The 20,943-nt window shown below is 41.2% G+C and overlaps 1 protein-coding gene across 2 annotated transcripts in view; it reads right to left on the minus strand.

Annotated features, from left to right (window-relative positions):
• Positions 1–935: 935 nt before the first annotated feature.
• The window catches only part of RBMS1 (RNA binding motif single stranded interacting protein 1), an 89,726-nt gene continuing 69,718 nt past the window's right edge, over positions 936–20,943 (minus strand). Inside the window, exons 6-14 of one of the 2 annotated variants that reach the window (XM_036254550.1) lie at positions 12,188–12,294; positions 11,280–11,329; positions 11,060–11,153; positions 8,576–8,623; positions 7,612–7,662; positions 4,626–4,736; positions 3,192–3,272; positions 1,894–1,978; positions 936–1,102 (exon numbers count right to left, since the gene is read on the minus strand). In XM_036254550.1, coding sequence (XP_036110443.1) covers positions 1,901–1,978; positions 3,192–3,272; positions 4,626–4,736; positions 7,612–7,662; positions 8,576–8,623; positions 11,060–11,153; positions 11,280–11,329; positions 12,188–12,294 — 620 coding nt within the window. In that variant the 3' untranslated portion in view covers positions 936–1,102; positions 1,894–1,900. The remainder of the gene's footprint in view (positions 1,103–1,893; positions 1,979–3,191; positions 3,273–4,625; positions 4,737–7,611; positions 7,663–8,575; positions 8,624–11,059; positions 11,154–11,279; positions 11,330–12,187; positions 12,295–20,943) is intronic. The other variant, XM_036254551.1, reaches the window with a different exon arrangement.

Consider the following 20,943-nt stretch of genomic DNA (forward strand, 5'->3'; position numbering starts at 1 on the left):
CCCACCCCCAGTCCCAACACTACCTACACTAAATCTAGAACATCAAGTTAGGTTTTTATTTTATTTTTTCTCCTGAAAAAAGGCAAAAAAGACTTTACATTGCATCATACAGCAGATTCCCTAAATCAGTCAAACTATCAGAGGAAACTGTAGGCAGACAGCCTTACAAACAATTTACCCTATTAAAAGTTCCCCAGTCAGAAAATGTGTTTCACACAAAACATTTTTCCCTTCTTGCATTTCACTACCTTACACATTATGTGAAAAATCATTAAAAACACCTACTACATATTTAAAAAAAGCCAAAATTTCAGCAACTTTTATTGACTACCTTTTAAAAGCCCTATGCTGCTGTTTTACAAGGCATAACAGACCAGCTCATTTGGTCAAAGCATTCTACATCATTAGTTTGAACTAACTTTTACTGAAACAGCTACAGCATCAAAAGAGTTAAGGCAAATTGGAATTCATAGAAAAGGATAAGACACTTCACACTACGTTGAAAGGAAAACGGAAAGCGAAGGAGAGAGACACGGACGGCAAGACTGAATTACAGCGACACTCGTAGGGCAAGCACGGGACACCGGGGGCGTCGGACTAGCGAGACGTCAGAAAGCCCGTTTCATACAGCTGAGAAAACACACATTAAACACAAAATGAACAAAACCACAAAAATCCGGTCATGCACTTGGATAAGTCTTCATGGTCTTTGTGCATACCCAGAAAATTGAAGTTTTCTTTTCTTTTTTTGTCCTGTTTTTTTCTTTCCTTTTTTTCTTTTTTTTTCTTTTGCATTGTAACATTTGATAAAAATCTTTTGTTTTGTTTTTTTGTTTGTTTTTTTTTGTTTTTGTTTTTTTTTTTGTTTTTGTTTTTTACTAAAATAAACCTGTTCAGGGGAACAGCTACTAGATGAATTTAAGGGTTTTATGCACCTTATAGAACTTATAGCAAAAATAGTTTTAGTTGATTTCATTATAAATAACGTTTTCAAGAACCTGTGCAAAACTGTCAATAATTTCCTAAAGCACAATTGATCAGAAAAATCCATGATTGTTCAGCCTTCACACCCTTCTTCATGTAAGAACACCCTTCTGTACATCTGGAAGAGAAAAATAAAAGACACTGCTTTTGCACATTTGCTATAATACATACCACAGAGCTTTGTAATCTCTTTCTCAGTTTAAAGAGCAAGGTATTTTAAAAAGTCTGTGCTCCTCACTGCTGTGAGACCAATAAAAGCAAACTCTGGAACTGAGGGTCACTTTGTACGCTACGAGTCCACCCTGGAAATCTGGGACCTGAGGGTCACTTTCTACGCTACGAGTCCACCCTGAAAATCTGGGACCTGCTACGTACTTTTCACCAGGGTAATGAGAAACCCCAGTCCCACACAGCTATTTTACTGCAGTCTGCATGGTAAAGTAAAAACGTTTTGAGGTTTGTGGTCCAAGTGGATTGGAATGAAACCTCTCCATCTAAGGATACTGACACTAAACTCCTAAGATACTGCTAACCTTGCAATGCTCGACTCTGCAAACTCTTATGCTATATTTCCTTGAGTCTGTGAACATTAAAGTAAGATCAATATAAAATACATGTACTGTAGGACAAATTTGGTACCTGGTGTTTTCTAATGTTACAGATTTTTGAGCAGAGTTATGGAGGGGGAGAGAGTAAATACACATTCGACTTCAATATCAGCCCCTTTTAGAACACTTAATCTACAAATCCACAAAATCTCTGATTTTAACATATCAATAACACTGGACTCCTTGGCCATGATTACAGCAGAGTGAGAAAGCTGGAGTTATTCTAAGTGCCATTGTGATAAAAGAACCATACCCTTTTCTTGACCTGCACCTTACAGTTATGGAGACCGCTCCCTCATACCTCACAGTTACTTATTGGGGTGAAAGGTATATGGAGAATGGTCATTAGACGTCTCCACAGCCGCCTGCTGCTGACCGCTCGCCTCCTACAACAAAGGACAGATGAGACACATAAGCAATGAGATCCAAACTCAGCTCCTCAGTTCCAACTGAGTCCAACACTTTCGAAGCAAGTACTTTTTAAAAGGGATATTTTTTAAAAAGATTTTTTTTAAGGCCACACAGAGCTTTCAAGGTGAATTATTTCCCTAAGTTCAAATATCTGATAGACCCAAAAAACTTCCCACCCCAACATTTATGAGCTGTCTCTTCAAACGAAGCTACAATTGATCAAGCAAATCTCTTATCCGTTGGGGCCAGATGTGACTTGGGAGTTCAATATTTTCAGATTTGAACTATGGTGTGCAAATACAGTATCTCACTGAATATACCCATTGGTTTAGGGCTGTACCTCATAATCAATCACATCCAGAGAGTCAAGTTTTTTTGCTAAAGTAGTTACAAAGAGAATCTTCATTTTATTTTACTTTTTTGTGTGTTTCAGAACTACAGATAAGAGATTTTGGGTTCTGATAACTATGACTGTCAATAATCACAAATTTAAATCAACCAGAAGCAATCAAGACAATAACTTCCCCTTTACTACCTTCCCCCAACTGGAACCTACGGGATCAGCTTGGAGGGTGAGATTGTGTGGGTGATGAATTTCCTTGGATTTTTAGGGGTACTATGCTGGAAAATGCTATTCTGTACAAGCTTCATTCAAATCTTTATTCAAATGTTAGACTTCTTTCATATCATTATATTAGTATCTTCCATAACAAGAACTAGGAGTTATTAAGCTATACAAACAGCCTCTATAAAAACAAGTATGATTTTTTTCCTCATCCCTGTAAAAGTTTTGAATACCAGTTTTTTTCAAGTATCTTAACTATAGCTGATTCCTTTTTGTAATTATTATTATTGATATCATCTTTGGTACAAGGACTACAGACTCAGCTTTATCTTAATTTGCCTGTAAGCAGCATTGCACAGGAGACAAAAAGGGGCCTTCAAGGGGTAATGAAATGTGTTATAAGCTTGGAAAATGTTTCTGGGAGTCTTGGGGTGTGGCCTGGATGTCACTACACTAATTTGTATGCAGAGAATTATAATTCATAGTTAAAGATAACTCTAGGTATATACTCCCTTTCAACTGAAATCCTGATGCTAACGCTTGACTTCTGATTGCTTTTTCTATGAGTTCCACCTAATTTACCCATTTCTGAAATGGTTCATTGCCAGATGGTCTGTACCAACCTCAACAGGAACCGCCGTCGTCTGCACATGTGTGTACTGTGGCAAGTAGGCTCCTTGCATAGCTGATGTTGCAGGCATGTACTGAAAAGAAGAATATGGTCAGGATGGGCCAGGACAAGCCATGCAAAATTCTGAACACTCGGGGAATTTTGAGATGGGTTGACAAGCCTCAAAGTAGAAGTTTAAATGGGCTCAAAATTTAATTAGTATACGGCAATGTATCGTATGAAAGGCAAAGTGAATGCTTTGTACTTTTTGAATTTGTCAAAGAAAAAAAATCCCACCTTTCTTTGAATCTCCTAACAAAGAAGCACAAGGGTGAAGATCATTAAGGTTTCTCATCCTCAATAATTCAACATCATTAATGTGCTATTTTAGAAGCTCTCTCCTCAAAGGGCCTCATTATTTCCCAGCTGCCCCCTGAGCTAGTATCCAGAATTGTTGTAAAGGGAGACCCAAGGGGTAGATTCCTTATTAGATCTTTAACAGATCCGCTGCAGAGTAGGAAGTAGACTCTTGCTCCCTGGTGTTGACAGGCACCCTTTCCCAAAGGCAGGGGAGCTTTCCAGTCAATCTCAGTGGATGTGTGTGGCCCTGGTTCGGCATTCACAAGAACCTGCTGCTAGTGTGCGATGTAAGTGGGGAAAACATACTACCCTGTGTTTTGGTTTTTTTTTAAATTTTTTTTCTTTATTGATTAGGGAGAGAGAGAAAGAGATAGAAACATTGATGAGAGAGAACATCGACTGGCCGCCTCCTGCGTGCCCCACCCTGGGGATCGGGCCCACAACCTGGGCATGTGCCCTGACTGGGAATTGAACTGGCGACCTCTTAGTGCATGGGTTGACGCTCAACCACTGAGCCACACTGGCTGGGCATACCCTGTGTTCTTTTAAGCCACCATAGATATGGTCTGAATTAAAAGCCTTTGATTGTATTACCCGAACGCTACCATATCAACCCTGGAAGTTAATCTGGTGTGGTTGTGGTATCAGCTCAATCTCAATACCCAGCTATGTCCCCTGGACTCTGGGGAAATAATTCAGTACAAAGATCATGATTTACTGGCCCCAAATTCCACAAATGAAATAAGTGAGGAAAAATCCCTTGACTTTACCACCAACCATCACCCTCATCTTTTGATTCACAAGACCAGGTCTGCCAGAGTGAATGAATGACACTGGTTATTGGGGCTGGTTACAGTCACATATAGGTGCTATACTCTGGTAATGAAGCGATACCCAGGGGATCAACTCTTAGTTCATCAATTAAGAAATGTCTGAGTGTTTACTATAAGGAAGGCAATATGGGTGGTGTCGGCAGGTCAGACATATTGTCGACATCCCAGGGCCAGCGACTGAAAGGGAAGGCATAGGCTGCATTCATTTTCACCCCTCTGTCTGCCTAAACAGTTGCAATTAACTTGCCACCTACTGTTCCGGTGTTGCCTATTGACAGATGACTCATCTGCTGGGCCAGAGGGTTGATCATAGAAGCAGGCTGTAGTGACATGGTATGCTCCATCGAGGGAGTTAACACGGCACCCTGGGAAGGGGGAGACAAGAGCAACGAAAGATAAAACGTAAGAGGGAAAGAGTTAAGATTCTGTAATTACCTTTTGCAAATGTAATGCCTGTTTGTTGAGGAATGTGAAGCAAAAATAACCTCCCCTCAAACTTGTAAATGGTATAATAGATTACTTCCTTAAACTCTTCTGGAGGTGCGTCCTGAGACTCTTTAAGGAGTACTCGCTTGACAGAAACCCCATATTAAACACCTCGCTCGCCTTACCGTCATTTCACGGTAAAGCAAGCCAGTCCTGCAGGAGGAGCTGTAACTACTTTTGGCTGACTGGTGTTACAAAAGGCTTAATTATTTTTATAAATAAATACCAATGGCTGTTTTATGCGCCCACAAAATAATATAATATATTGAATATTACAAATACAGTATTTTGTTCCCAAAATGTTCTATATAGATAGTCATTTGATTCAAGATCAGGCTGTTAAGATCAAGATCACATTCTTCCTTCATTGTTTCTCAGCACTTTCAACTATAATTTGGGGCCAAGACAGGGAAACCAATTCAGATATAATGAATAAACCAAGTTCAGATTCTTTGATTTCATTTTAAAAAGTCCTGGTCATTAAAAGTAAAATATAGTTAAAAAAACAAAAACAAAAACAGAGGAGAGGTTAAAAAAAAAAAATCACCCATCACCCAGCCTCTCTCTCTAATACATCACTACCAGCACAGCCAGGCTGCTGCCCAGATCCTAGCCTTGGCATGTTTGTACAGAGTTGCCACGAGGGTACACTAACAATTTCATTTTTGGGGTTTCTGCTTTATCTTAACATTCCATTATAAATATTTACCTAACCTACTGTATAACTGTCATTATCATCATTTTTAGTGATTACATAATGGTACATTAATTGCACAAACCAGAATTTAATTAATTCTATTTCTGGATTTTTACATTTTCTCTAATTTTTTTTTTTTACCCGAGGACATTTTTTGATATTTTGTTCAGATAGAGTGGGAGGGAGAGAGAGAGAAACATCGATGTGAAAGAGACACATCGAGTGGTTGCCACCCACACGACCCAACCAGGGCCGGGGACAAACGCAACCGAGGTATGTGCCCTTAGCGAGAACTGAACCTGGGTCTCTCCAGACCGCAGGCCAACGCTCTAACCGCTGAGCAAAACCAGCCAGGGCCATTTTCTCTAATTTATCCCATATAATATTCTTATGGATCATACCATTCCTCTCACTTTTGCAATCACCCAATTACCTGAGAATACAATTATTCTAACACTACAAAATTAATGTTATGGTTTCGGTATCACTGTGTCGGACTTATCCCTTAAATGCACTGTTATTTACTGGGATTAAATACTGTGCTGAGGGCACAGACTGATGTGCAAGCACTGGATTCTGGCTGTAGGAGTCTGGGGCTGGTGGGGAAGGAAATGAGTCCTCAGGAACCTTCCCACACTATGGTCTCCTTACAACGGTAAACTGAGAAATGGGCAGTTTTGTCTCTAAAAGGAACCAAGAAAATACAGATGGTGTCAGAAAAAGTTGGTTGCTAATACATTTCATTCACGAGTCTTTCTTTTTAAAGGTTTAATGTGCATCATAAAAAGTGTGAAGTAACATGGAAATGACTTAGAAGCCCACAGTACACGGAAGGAGTTTCCTGCTCCCTTTTCTCATTCCTCTGCAGAAACTACCAAGTGAGGAAACCCCAAATGGAGAGAGAGTGCATTTCCAGCATTTCACAATGGGACAGCATGAAGTGCCAGGGACAGACAGCCATGAGTCTTCGTGGACGTGAGGGAGTAAACGTGCATACGTGAGCAGGCATGTGTGTTTGTGGATGTACGTGTGCCTACAGAAATACGTGTGTGTGTGTTTATACAGATACACAGCACAGAGCTCTGGTCTGTGCTACCAACTGAACATGTTTTATTTGCTTCTTCAAAGTCATCTGAACACCTTTCTGTTCAGCACTTGTCCCTGGGCTGCCATTTCATACACAGGATCTTACATTACACGGTGTCCTCTGTAGGGGTCCTGAGGGAAATTCCTGTCTCATCTTAAGGCCAAAAATAGTGTGCTTTTCCCAAGCAACTGATCTGTTTTTATTTTATAAGTACTGGGAACTGTATTGCTTATTAAGGTTCCTACTTTGCATTAGTTACTAGAAAGCCTGGGGCCAAAAGTGTGGCCTTCTCATGGCAAGCATGTAGGTCACCGTCTTAGCCTTTTTTTGTGTGATTTTGTTCTCCATCTTTATTTTTTCAACTTTTAAAACCCATGTTTTAATTCAACAAATAGGATTTTATGCATTTTGAAAAACATTAAAATGCTAACAAGGTGAAGTGTAATTCAATTAAAAAAACACACGTGACTAAAGAAAGCACACTTATTTACCAAATAAAATGTTAATACTTCTGTGGAGAGGCTAAGTCACCCTCATAAAAATCTCTAGATCAATTTTGAACACTTTATATTTGCATTAAACATAAAGTAAAAAACAAGAGGTTTCACCCCAAGTACCGTTAAAAATGAGCAATTAAGAAAAAACCTTATAATTAAAAAATTTTTTAAAGTAAAAAACTCAATTTCATGATCTCCTACAGAACTGGTATGAGGAAGAAAATGGTGTCCATCTCCAACATGATGTGTTTTAAGTTCCAACAGATTGCAAATTTAACTTATTGTCAACTACCAATTTGCTTTAAGACAAAGGTGAGTGAGTGTTCTATAATGAGCTTGTACACTCTCATACTACATGCTTAAAACTTCCCAAATCCTATACCATCTTTGGCAAATGGTTTTAACCCAAAGAATAATTTTAACATATGCATGGTTTATTTGCACAGCACAAAGCCATTAAGATGAAAACTTACAGGGTGCTGTAGGATATATGGTTGAGGTTGCATCCAAGAAGGACTTTGCACCTGGGAAAAGGGAGGAATTAGAAAGAAACATTATTTCCATTGGAATGCTACCGATTGCTCTAGAACTCTTTTAATCATGTTAAAATCTACAGAAGGAAAATGAGGAAACAATACTATCAATGATTAAAGAGATTATTAAGGCAGTTAGCATTCTTGGCAAACTGGTCACTCTGAATAGGATGAAATGATTATTTAAAACAAAATTCCTTTGGCCCACTTACGAAGTATTTACTGAGTATCAGGCACCAAAAAAGAAAAAGGTGAATAAGACAGGGGCCCCACCTTCAAGAAATTGACTGTCTAAGCAAGGGAGATAAACCAGTAAACAACCCCAATCAATAGTGAAAAGTGTTATCATCAAGGTATGAACTAGGTGCTCAGGAATACAGATGAACAAAAATTCGTTCCAGCACATCTTATTAGAAACTAATTCATGAAGTATGTGCTTATTTTAAAAGAATAATCAAATGTAATCCCTCTTTGATACCCAGGACATTCATTAATTTTAGAAATCTTGTTTGGTGGTCAACAATTTCTAGCTAGCATGGAAAACAAAAATCTGAAGAAATTCAGATTTAGAAAATGGAACTGCAGTAACTAGATCTTGACGTCTACAGTCAATAGGGCATCCACACAGTAGACCCTCTGGATTGAGAAATAAGACGTGAGAGTCAGATTCTGTGGCAGGAAAGAAAGCAGTCTGCCATTCAAGAGAAAAAGAACAAAAACCCAAAAAACAGCCCATTTCTTGATGCCCAGAGCTTTCCTGAGACTATGGAATATTCAGAGTAAGTTTCCGTCTCTAATTCTTAACAACAAAATGCTCCTGTGTCTTATCTCCTACTGTTAACTTCAAAGGGTCTATAGAAAGGACATGGGGGAGAGTCATGGGGAAGAATGTATTGTGATTTACCTTGATAGCAGAGCCCCGATACTTGTTTTCTCTGGTTTCCTTTGCCACCTAAGGCAGACCAAAGTTAAGTGCTTCTGCCTCGTTAACATTTCAGTTATCTGGACTGCAGCCTTTCCCCATTGGGGTATTGGTGGTTCCTTGCAGGTGCCAATTTCGTAAATCCAATTGTATAAGCATAGGGTGGTTCAGTGGAGAAAAGCCCACTCTTCACACAAGTACAAGGCCTTTGCGGAATAAATTGCGGGGAGGCGAGCAGCTCCCTAGAGACCCCAGTTTGGGCCAGATGCTCCCATTAATTGTGTCTGCTTTAGTGGTTTTAATAATCTAATACAGCATTATGGGGTTAGGGAAGCTATGACATTTAACCCAGTTTTCTTTTTTAAGCAGCAAATCAGCTGCTGCCAATGACTAGTCCTCATTTTCCCCTAACTATAAAATGGGAATAATAATCTATGTTCTAGAATTTTTTATTTTTATTTTTTTACCACTGATTCTTTACCTTTGGGTCATAGAGCCCACTGAGAACCTGATGAAAGAAACATACCTTCCCGCACAACTAACTGCACTCCCATAAGCAACATTTTGCAGACAATTTAAGGGAACCACAGAAAGACCACTTATAGCTCATTTTCTGACCCTACTAGGTCCCTTAACTTATGGGGTTAAGAATCAGTCTTTGAGGTTATGGCACTGAGTGTAAGGCAAAGGAAAACAATCCACATGTATCTTAGGGAAACACAGAAAGCCTAGGAGAGAAAAATTAGGCCTTTAAAATAAAATGTTTCCAGTTAGGTATATCAAACCTATTACCAACACTATTCTCCTATTTTTTAAAATTCTATGAAGCATTTCTGTGGGCAAAATGTTTATTGCTTTTATAGAAAAGAGGTGGTGGGGAGATGCATGAATAGCTATAATATAACTATAGCAGCATACATTAAAGTTCATATATGCACAATTTTTAATTTGCCTGAGAATAAGCTTACTTGTACCTATTTTTAGTGATATCCATAAATGGCAAAGGGTTCCCAGTTCAGGTCTTTAAGAAAGAAGACTACCTTTCAACATCAGATATCGGAACTGTTAGTTAGGGAAAATGCAGTGAGCAGACCTCAGTTCTACACAGGCAAAGAAAACACAAAAAATCTTAAGTCCAAAATAATTAGAGGCATTGAATGAGTGAATATTATGTCCAGCAGATCGAAACACCAGCGTAAGTAACATAACAACCCAGAGAGATAAAAGAAAAAATAAGAGACAATTCAGGAGGAGGAGAAAAAAGAACCTAAAAGCTGAGGGAGGCTGTGAATGCTGTTTTAAAACTTCAGTTTCAGTGCATTTCATCACTAGTCTTTGTTATTCAAAGCTACTTTTAGGTTTTTAAACAAAACCACCTTTATGATATTGCTTATGTTGACCAATCCATTATTTAAAAAAAATATATTCTCATCAGTCAGCTAATCCTGTCATTAGTAATAATAATAATCGTAGCTAGCATTTATTGAGTGCTAATGATATGCCAGGATAATGTGTCAAGCTCTATATATAGTCTCATAACAAGCTTATGAGATAGACACTATTATTATCCCCATTTTAAAGATGAGGAAAGTGAGACTTATAGAAACAAAATAAATAGTTATTAGATACTGCAACCCCTAACCCCAGAAATCAGGGCTACAACATGTAACTCAACTGTTTTAAAAATAAGAATACACAAATGTTTAGTTTAGTCACACAGGATCTCAAAAGTTAACCAAAAAGAACTATGTTCCCACATGTCTGTAACCGAGCTCTTTATAAGGCTGCTGTCTGGGCCACGCAGCAGCCCTGCCAGGCAGTCCACTAAAGGAAGAGAAACTCGTGTGCACCACGGGTTTGTGAAGAACAGGAGCTAAACGGGAAATCAAACCCAATCAGCACTATACCAGCTGCTTAATGAGATCAAGGTTCTAAGTTGGGAATTTAAGATAAAGGTTCCTCATAAAAGTAACTTAAATAGGGAGTGATCTCTCTCTCTCTCTCGCCTAAAATCTCACTGTATTGCTCATTTAATGTCACCTAATAGAAACACATCTTTATTTATTGGCATATTTACTTGCTCATCTGTTAGTTCCTGCTGATGAAGAAACAAAGGCAAGTGTGCACACCTATTCTGTATTTCACCTGATGGCAATGCTGTTCAAGTTTCACTTTCTGGGACGTGTGATGTCCAACAGCAGGGCTCATTGTGGAGGAAGTACTGAGGTTCATCCCAATTCCAAAATGCTATGATTTCAAGGACTGACAACTGACAACCATTTCCTCCTGTTTTACATTCTCTGATACATAAAAACTCACTCTGTCAAATAAAAAGCAGCTTATTCTAAATCGGGTATCCAAGCTGCATAACATTTGACTTAAATTGCATTAATAAATGCTCAAAAGTTTAAGACACATAAAAATGTAGCAAGTTGTCGTATCTCGATGAATCCTAACGGTACAAACCTGGTAGGCAGATACAGGAGACGCAATATAGGGTGTAATAGAAGTTTGAGTGATCATTCGGTTTGTAGCAATACTGTATGGTGAAGGGTAAAATCTAGAATAAACACAAAAGCCTTTATTAAGTAATCCTTTAAAGAGAATATTTCATGGAACAAACGTCTGACATTTTCTACCTTCACATTTTCCCTCAAGCTACTATGTATTTATCTTAATGACATACCCGTTCTGTATAGCAGCTGTGGTTGGGTCATAAGTAAGTGTCATTCCAGCCTATGGGAATGAAAAGAGAGAGAAACATCTGCAAAGGCACGATTAAAAAATTCCATTTCTTAGAGTCATGGCAATGTAAAACAGTGATGGCTTAGTAGCATTTGATACAATTAGGAGTTTTTGTTAAGACAAACAGTTATAAACTGAACATGAGGATTAAACTCTTGATCGGCACTGTCCCATATAGTAATCATTAGTCACATTATTAATCATTATTTAAAATTAAATAACAATTTGAGTCCTTCCAGCATCCAAGCTACCTTTCAAGTGTTTAAGTAGCCACATACGGCTAGTAGCTATCATTGGTTATATTCCAGAACATTTCTACTGGATAGCACTTCCCTAGATAGTCTTGCATCAGCATGTTACTTTAAAAATACAAATGATTCATTGAAAATAAACATGGGGAAATGGAGGTCCAACATTTTTATTAAGAAATTGAGCTTTCTCTTATTTTGTTAAAAAAAAAAAAGAATATTGTTCAAAAGGATTAGGCAAAAAAAAAAAAAAAACCCAAAACCTTCAATGACAGATACACTATTTATTTTAATACTATTATTTAGAATAATTTCTGAATCATTACAAATGTAAACCTAAGAATCCATGACACTTGAAGTGCTCATTTACTTTATGTGTAGTTAACTGGTGAACATAGCTGTTTCCACCATGTATCTGTCCATTTGGTGAATCGGCGCCATATCCACTGGGAAGAGTTTTAATTGGACATTATCTGAATTATAGCTACCATGTGGCCCCTGTTCCAGAAGCGTGGTGGCCAAGTTCAGATGACTTGTGTCACAAAGGCTTTCACAATCATAAGCCACACTCAAGTTTCAAGACAGAACTTACAAGTCTCACCTCTCCTTCTCTATGCCACGGTCTTCCATTGGGGATGTATTTGTTTGGGTTCTGTCTCTTCTTCTGTCCTCCATCCGCAAATTTACACAATAAAGGTTCTGTCGGAGCTGAATAAACAGGAAGAAACAATGTGAAACCAACATTATACGTGTATACAAAATGACAAAACGTAAACGAATTTCTTCTTCAACAGCAGCAACGCCAGTCCTATAAGGGGAACCATAGAACACGTCAAGGCAACTGTTTACTCAGACCCCTGTAAGATTATCCACTGGTGCAAAATAAATTATTATTTTCAAACCAGAGTGCAATGGAAATATTTCAAGAGCTATTCCTAGGACGCAGAGGAATCTTTTCACTCACTTCTGAGTGAACATGTGATGTCAGACACCCTTTCTAAAAAGTGCAGACACCCTTTCTAAAAATAATTCTGAGCCCTCTCTAATTCCACCTCTATAAATCTTCAAATGTAAGTATGGTTATGTCATCCTCTCCTCCCCCCAACTCAAAAGTGCTCCCATAGCTTCCATATAATCCCTCCGAGAGGCCTTCACTTCCCCAGAAGCAACGAGCTCCCCTTTATTCCCCTCACGTGCGCTTTTATTCCCTGCTTCGGTAACAACTGGCGAGCACTGGTTTGTTCGGTGTCTGTTCCCCTGCAGCCTGTGAGCTCCAAGGGGGCAGTGACCTCTGTTCTGCTCATCCCTGTATCCCCAGTGCCTCGGGGTGTGGCATGCTGCAGGCGCTTACTGCATCTTGGTTCAATCAACGAGTGAGTCAAATAGGTCTCCTTTGCTTATTTTCGGGATACAGCACTGAAGACAGCTGTGGCGAGGACGCTGGAAACGTGTGCACACCCCATTTAAAGGTTTTTCTGTGCCTTTAATCATCCCACCCAGTGTTGCTTTACTCTATGTCCCCATCATAAGATGATCCAAAGAACAGCTCCAGAAAACACAGGAAAGCAAAAATGCAGAGACACTCTCACAGGGATACATACACATTAGCTAAAAAGATAGGAAGGGAGGGAGGGAGAAATAGAAAAAAAACAAAACAAAGCAAAACAAAAAACCAAGGTAATGGCGGAGTAGGCCACCCGCGACCTATCTTTGCCTCTCTATAATGGAAACAGCAGTGTATTCCTGAAAATGGTGCGTGTTTCTGTATGTTCCTAGTTAATGCAATAAAGGCAATCACACCTTCCTGTCTGGTTCTCACATTCTGTCCTTTGTCTACTACAGAACTGTGATTACTACTTTCAAGTTCTGTCTCAAAGTTAAATAACCATGAAGAGAAAAATATTACTTGTGGAAAATTTACTCCTTTCTCCTTTGCCTCTTATTATCCTAATTCATCTCTTATTTTATATCACGATTACCCACCCACTAATGACAGGGTGCGAGCAATAGTGTCTCTCAACACTTCTCTGCCAAAAAACAAAACACAACACGAAATCCAACTGTAATTCCTTCTCAGCGGCTGTCTAGGCTGTTGTTTGGCACACTCTCCTCTTCCTGGGGTGACCCACTGCAGAGGGGACACGGGATTTGAATGACAACTGTGCTGTGGGTGCTAGGAGGTGAGAGGAAAACCAGGGGCGGCTGGTGGCAATTCAGGGAGGCTTGGCCGTACCTTTCACAACGGGGTCCTTTGGTTCCTTTCGACTCCAGCCACACCCCATGCTCCAGGCTTATCTGAACACGGAACTACCATTTAAGGCAAAAGCGATGTGACGGAAGAAGGAGCCAGGGCCAAGTCCTAGACAGCAGATGAGCTACTCTCTTTTGTCTTTTACAAACAAGAACAAAAAAAATATTGGCTTTTGGAAATTTCTACCCCTACCAACAATCACAGAAGGTCAGGTAAATGGATGCAATGAAGCAAGAGAGCTTTCTGATCACTGAGGATGCTTTTAATTCTACACCTGGGCCCCTTGGGGACAGATGGAAACTACCTGGGCCAAGAGAATACAGACCTCAAAGCACAGGAGGGACAAAAAGCAAACCCTGCTGGGACAAGGAGAGTGTCTATGGTCTGGGACCTCAGATGTCTCACCCTGACTTCTAAGGACAAGTTGAGAACTCAAACAAAAGGAAGCAAGATCTCACTCTCCACAGATCCAGAAAGGTCCTTAAGGCACTAAATGTTTTCCCCAATGACATCTGAGAAACATTTTAGGATTCTGCTTTCCCCATAACCTTGTGGAGCGAGAGAGAGAATAAATTCTGTGGTGCTGGCACTTTGTGCGACTTCATTTTAAGGGGATGCTTTTATCTAGAGGCATTGTAAAGACTAGCTCCTGGGCTGAAATTTAACTTAAAAAAAAAAAAAAAAAAAAAGAGGTTACTGGCATGGACAGCAGTGCAAATGAACCGTTTTCTCTCATTAGTGTGTTTTCTTTCAGAGAAGCAAGGTGACCAGGTTGGCCTCATTCCGGAAGCCCACTGCAGGCCACCCAAACAGGTAGATGTGAATGAGAATGGTTGGTAGCAACCCTGGCGAGCGCTGAAGCGCCGCATTTGTAGAAAGGCCAAGTGTCCCTATGTAGGGTAAGGCGCTCCCAACACATTTCCACTCGTCTAGACTACTCCCTGTCAAAGAAAATACAATCTCAGGCAACAATCAAATCTGCCAAAAACATACAGGCGTGCCCCAGCGTTCCACGGAGGCAACACCAAATCAAATTTTAACAGCTTCTTTCCTCTGTGGAACTTGCCTCTGGTCTATTTAGCAGCTGAATTTTTTTCTGAGTGCCTACTATGTTTAGGATACAATGTTAAGACCTAGGCATACAGGTATAGATAAAATAGGCTTATAGTCTAATGGGGACGACAGTGTACCCAACCTTATGGAAACCCATTCACCTAGGACAGAGCATTATTTTCACAGATGTTTATTTTTAATAAAAATGCCACCCGGAAGCGAAACACTTCAGAATCAACTGCTGCTCCATGCGCTTGGATGATATTATGAGAAACAGCTTAACCCTGTAAGTCCTTGATATCTTTATTCATTACAAAGATTTTACCATGTGCTCTAGGAAGCAAAGCAACTATGTGAAAATTTGTTTAAGGCACATATGTTACCATGAAGCTGACCAAGGGTTAGGTGATTTCAGCTAGATTTTAGCAGAAAAACAAACACCCAGATCTATCATGGTTCACTTGTTTCCTTTCTTTTTAAAATTATTTTTTAATCTTTACCTAAAGATATGTTTATTGATTTTTTTTTTTTTGAGAGAGGAAGTGGGGTGAAGGGGAGGGGGGGGAGAGAGAGAGAGAGAGAGAGAGAGAGAGAGAGAGAGAGAGAGAGAGAGAGAAAGAAACACTGATGTGAGAGAGAAATGACTGGTTGCCTCCCGTATGCACCCTGACCAGAGATCGAACCCGCAACCTAGGTATGTGCCCTGACTGGGAATCAAACCTGCAACCTTTTGGTGTACGGGACAACATTCCAACCAACTGAGCCACCCAGCCGGGGCTGGCCCACCTGTTGTTAAGTGTGTAAGCTTGTTACAAAATGAGAGATTCCTATTTGACTGGCATATTCTGTGGCTTATTCCAAACCAGAGAAGAGTCTCTAGTTTTTGTTCTGGAGCCTAACACACAGGTTCCAGGTTGAAGACTGGGACATGCTACATAGTGTCAGCTGGTTCTTCAGACCAGTGCTGCAGCTGGCCTCCCTGGCGACTCCTGAGGGGCTGACATGCACAAAAGGAAGTGCCATGAATGCTAGTACATGACTATGATGCACAGGTAAGTTTGCGTCAATTCAGTTGAAAAAATTAGCACGAACCGTAAATCTACAATTTCTATACGGTCATTTTTCTAGATTAGCAACTCTTTACCTTGCTGCACAAAACAACTGCAGGAATTCTAACAAGTGATTTATGATTTAAGATATATTCCTGTGTTAAAGTGGTATAAAATTCACATGAAGTTACCCCTAATCAATTTATTTTACCAAACATGCAGAATATTCTAAGCTGAATTTCCCCTTCATTAATGAGTCTTTCGGGTTGTGAAGGGTGTGCCTCAGATTTAACCCCAATCAACATTCTATAAAATGTAAACTGCCCTCGACAGCAGCTTTTCCATCAGTGGGGAAAACTAACCCACTCAACAACTGTACTAGCTTTCTTTCTGATAACATGAACTACTTTCAGAATTCCCCAACAAACAACACACAAGGCAATAACTAGAGCTCTTCCTTTAAAAAAATCCAACCTAAGGATCCAAAAAATATTATCCTGTGTGTGTGTGTGTGACCTTTCAGGTAAGATTCTCTTCTTATTATCTAAGACAGAAACGTTATTTTCTTGTTCATCAGAACCAACAGGAACATGGACCCCCAAAAGCTTAACTACTGTCACATACTGTTTTGCAGGCAACGCTACAAACGCAGGCACCGATCTGATCTTTTCTGGTACTTCTGAAGAGCCATCGAGGGTAACTACATTATGGGATTCTCCAAGATGCCCTCAACAGGGCTTTGTAAGTGGGGTGAACTACAAAGGCCTGTCTCTGTGGCACGGACCATGCCTCCCCTAAAAAACTGTGAGCCTCCTGGGTGATCCCCATGATGACTCAGTAAACATTTCCACCAAGTGGTTTCCTTATGTATCTTCTAAAGTTCAAACTCTGCAGTGATTAATGCTCAAACATTTTCCCTTGGTACTGACACCAAAAACCACTTCTAGAACGCCCGCTTTGACTAAGCACTAAGCTTACGCTATCTCACCTGTCTAATCAAGTGGCTAATCGAGTCCTCTGTGGTTTGAAACAGAATGTACCTTTTCCTCTCTGTGTTCCTACTGCCAGAGAAATGGCCACATCCAAACTCCCATTCTTCTAGCTACATATATTTTAAAAATCCCCATGAACATTCTACAAAACGCAAACTGCCCGTGATCGAAGCTTTGCATCGGTTGTGGGAAACCGGTCCACTCATCAATTGTAATTTGCTTTTTTTCTGATAATGCTGCCCACTTTCAAAATTCCTCAGCTAACAATACCCAAGGAACTCTCTGGGGCTCTTCTTTTTAAAAATTCAGCCCAAGGAGCCCATAAAAATGATTTTTTTTTTCCCGGCGTGTGACATTTCTTCCTACTTTAGCCCCGTTCTAGCCAGGTGCTGTTGTCCCACTCAGCCGTGACTCCGCTCCAGCGCTCCCCAGGTGCCCAGCCCTCCAAACCTCTCCGTAGGCTCCCATCTCTCCTTACACAGTGCAGAGTGCTTTAACCCCCCACTCAGCTTTACCTCTCAGCAAAATAATGATTCAACAATATTAAAGTCAGGCTAAATAAACAACAAAAAACGCAATCCTTCCCCATCACTCTAACATGGATATTTTCTTACTCTGTTTGCCACTTTTCTAAGTCTGCATAACGTGCAATGTTAGGTCCTTTTCTTCCACCATTTACATTGTGGACCTTTCCCTACCTTTTCATAGAATCATTAATAAATGGTTACATAGCGTTCTATTTGAAAAGGGATCACATATAGTTTCTCTGTTATTGTAACACTGTGCAAACATCTGTGTGTGTATATAATTGATCTCCCCAAGCTCAGGGCCGACGGCCATATTGGTGGTCAGACTGCACAGTGGTTAGAGCACTGGCTCTAGATTAGTCTCCCTGGGTCTGAAATTTGGCTTTGCCATTTACTAGCTAATGACTCTGGGCAAGTTACTTAATATTTCCTGTTTCATAATCTGTGAAATGGGAATACAAATAGTACTTGCTTCCAAAGATTGTAACGATGAACATATAAAGTGCTTCGACAGCTCAATGAGTATTAGCTATTATTTTTACTACCGTGGTAACGGGGGACAGGGGAGGCTCAAATTTTAATTACGGTTCCTCCTGTTGCCTTTGCATTTCTTAGATAAATTCTCAGGAGAGGCACTTGGGCTCAGAAGCTATAAACTGGCCTGTTTTCCAGGAGAGTTCATTCTCTGGGACGGAGCAAGCAGTGAGGGCTGCTGCCTCGGCTCCCGCAGAATGGAGACATGCTCAAGCTGCAGTTAAGGACGAAGTAACTGGCAAACGCCCTTTAGAAAACTGTGGCATGACAACACCTCCACTTCCACCCAAGATCCTTCTGCTTTAATAAAATTTTCCTCTACTATTTGTTGTTCCTCCCTAGGAGAGCCCGATGGGGAAAAAGTGCAAACTGACTCGAGGAGTCTGCCACAGGCTGGGTGTGGTCGATGGTGAGGGCAAACCGACAGCAGCCCATCCAAGCCTGGCATGGTACTCAAAGCACCTTCAGCTAAAACACCGGTACGGTTCCAGTTGTGGTCCCTTGACACTTTTTAGAAACTAGACTCTCCTCCGTGGGGGTTTAGGTGTGCAGCAGAGCCCTCAGCCCCGGCCGCTCAGGGTGGCTCAGCACGGCAGCTTTGTGCCAGTGCCGGCGCATTGGCATGCAGCGCAGGGGGGCACGTCTCCCAGTGCGGGCGGGGGAACTCTGCTCGGCTGTGCACACGGGGCAAGGGAGACCGGGCGGATCCCAGTCCCAAAGGTATGACCACACTGCCCCCCAAGTACCAGCAGCATCGCGCATGTCTTCCAGTCTTCCTTTGTCCGACAGCTGTCCAAACCTCGTTTTCACAGGGTCACAATGCTTACGACACCCAGGAAACAAAATGGGCAATAAAAACCCTTGACAGACATCCAGTCTTTTTACTAGAGCCATACTTTTTCTTCTAAACATCACTTTTTCTGCCTCCTGGCCTAGGACACTGCCCTAATGCTATCACCTACATACACTGAGTGATAAAATGCGGTCAGAGCCGTTTTCAAGGCCTGCTGGGCACAAAGTCAGAGGAACAGAGAGCAGGTGTAAAGCCAGCGGAGCTCTGGATGGAGCCGGCGGGCCGTCACACGCACTTCCCCGGAGCTGCTCCGGGCGCAGACGAAGCCTGGGTGCTGCCCGGACGGCGCTGACACTGACAAGCACTCACACATCCGGGGACGACACACACACTTTTTAAAAACTTTGTGCCCTTAGTGCACAGGAACTTATTCAGACTCCATTAATGTCACAACAAGGTCCAGAAAGAGAGATGGGTGATCACACTGCCTCCTGCAGCACCGAACACACGCGTGCATGCGTGTGTGTGTGTGTCCTGCAGAGACAAAAACAACAGGCACAGGGCAGGCAGCTCCAGGACAGCTCCAGCTAACACGGCATGAGTATCAGTCTTCTCAGAGGCTGTGCTTTCTTCTAGGAAGGTACCGGGGGAGGAGTTTTTAGAAATATCTCTGAATCATGGCCACAAGTGACAGTGGTTTTGCCTTGGGAATGTCTCCGAATTTGGACATCAGTTCTACCCAACTAAAACTTCCCATCCCTTGTTTCCAACACTCACTCTGTGGGAAACCACCACCATGCTAATTCTCCATGATGGAATTTTTATCAAGTAAATATTCACTAGTTATTTTAAACCTCCACAGAATTTACCTAGATTTTCTCATAAAGAAGTCACTGGTTATTTAACCCTGGCTGGGACCTTCTAAGCAAATCTGATTTCCTGGAAGCTAGAGAGCACTCAATACCAAGGTGAATCCAAATGAAGAATGACACTTCCACATGTTCGGGGGAAAATGAGAGATTGGGTGGGGAAGGATAGAAGAAAAGGCCTTATGAGCCATTATTTTTTCCTAACAGAAACTGTAGTGTACATTTAAAGAAGAACTCGCTATAAAAAAAGATAAAGCCTCTTTGAACATGTGGTAACATCGGACACAAAAGCACAAGAGTTTAAAAAAGCAATTTCAGAATACAGATTGCATTAAAGCTGTGGCGTGGATTTTTACAGAACGATGAGCCTGAAATACGTTCTGCAGCATGCCCCGGGCCAGGGCGGGGTATGCCTGGCACGGGGCACCCAGTGCGCCCCTCTGGCATGAAGAGTGCACCGGCAGAAGGCTGGGTGGCAGATGAGATGTGACAGCTCATGTACATGGTTGACCTCCTGCTTAGCCATCTACACACTTCTTAAAGAGCGTCACGGTTAAGACGAGTCCGCAGCATGGTTTGTTAATGTTCACAAAGTGTCTTTTGGGGACTGTGTCTAACATGGGTTTCTTTTTTGTTTTTGGCGCCAACGTCACAGGCGAATGACAAGTGGAGCAGGATTCTGGGTCCTCCGACAGAAACCATCCCAGATAGTTCTGCTTCCACCGGCTGAACAACCTGCATCACTAAATAAACCATCCTCGGACTGTACTTACGACATGTTATGTCTGCCCAGCAATGAGCCTGCATTATTTAAACACTGAAGTGGAGGCTCACTCAAGTACCCTTGCCTGATGATATTTCTGTTTGCAGCTGGCTCTGCTGAAAAGAATCATACGCCCTCCATGGAGAAGCCCATGCCACAGGGACAGCGGCACCTCATCAGCAGACGGCGTCGACGAGAGCTCTCATGTTATGTATACAAAGAAGAGGGGGAGGTCCCGAGAAAGTGAAACGTTCCAGTTCTGTTGTGGGTTCTCAAATCCACTGGGGACTTGTTTCAGGGGAAAACAGAGTTCATTGGGACAGTGTGCTTCCAAGTACCACAGTGTCCATGTCAAACCTCTGCCTAAAGGTAGTTCAACTTAGTTTAGATGCCGAAAGGCATCCCGAAAGGCCCTCAAAAGAGCCATAATTATTGTGATGAGCTTCATGAGAAAAATGCTCAGAACCCACTTGGTGACCTACACTGCTACAGGGGTGTAGCACAGAATTAAAAATAAAACACAGCC

This window comes from Molossus molossus, unplaced genomic scaffold (genome assembly GCF_014108415.1).
Source record: "Molossus molossus isolate mMolMol1 unplaced genomic scaffold, mMolMol1.p scaffold_m16_p_11, whole genome shotgun sequence".
Classification (NCBI taxonomy): domain Eukaryota; kingdom Metazoa; phylum Chordata; class Mammalia; order Chiroptera; family Molossidae; genus Molossus; species Molossus molossus.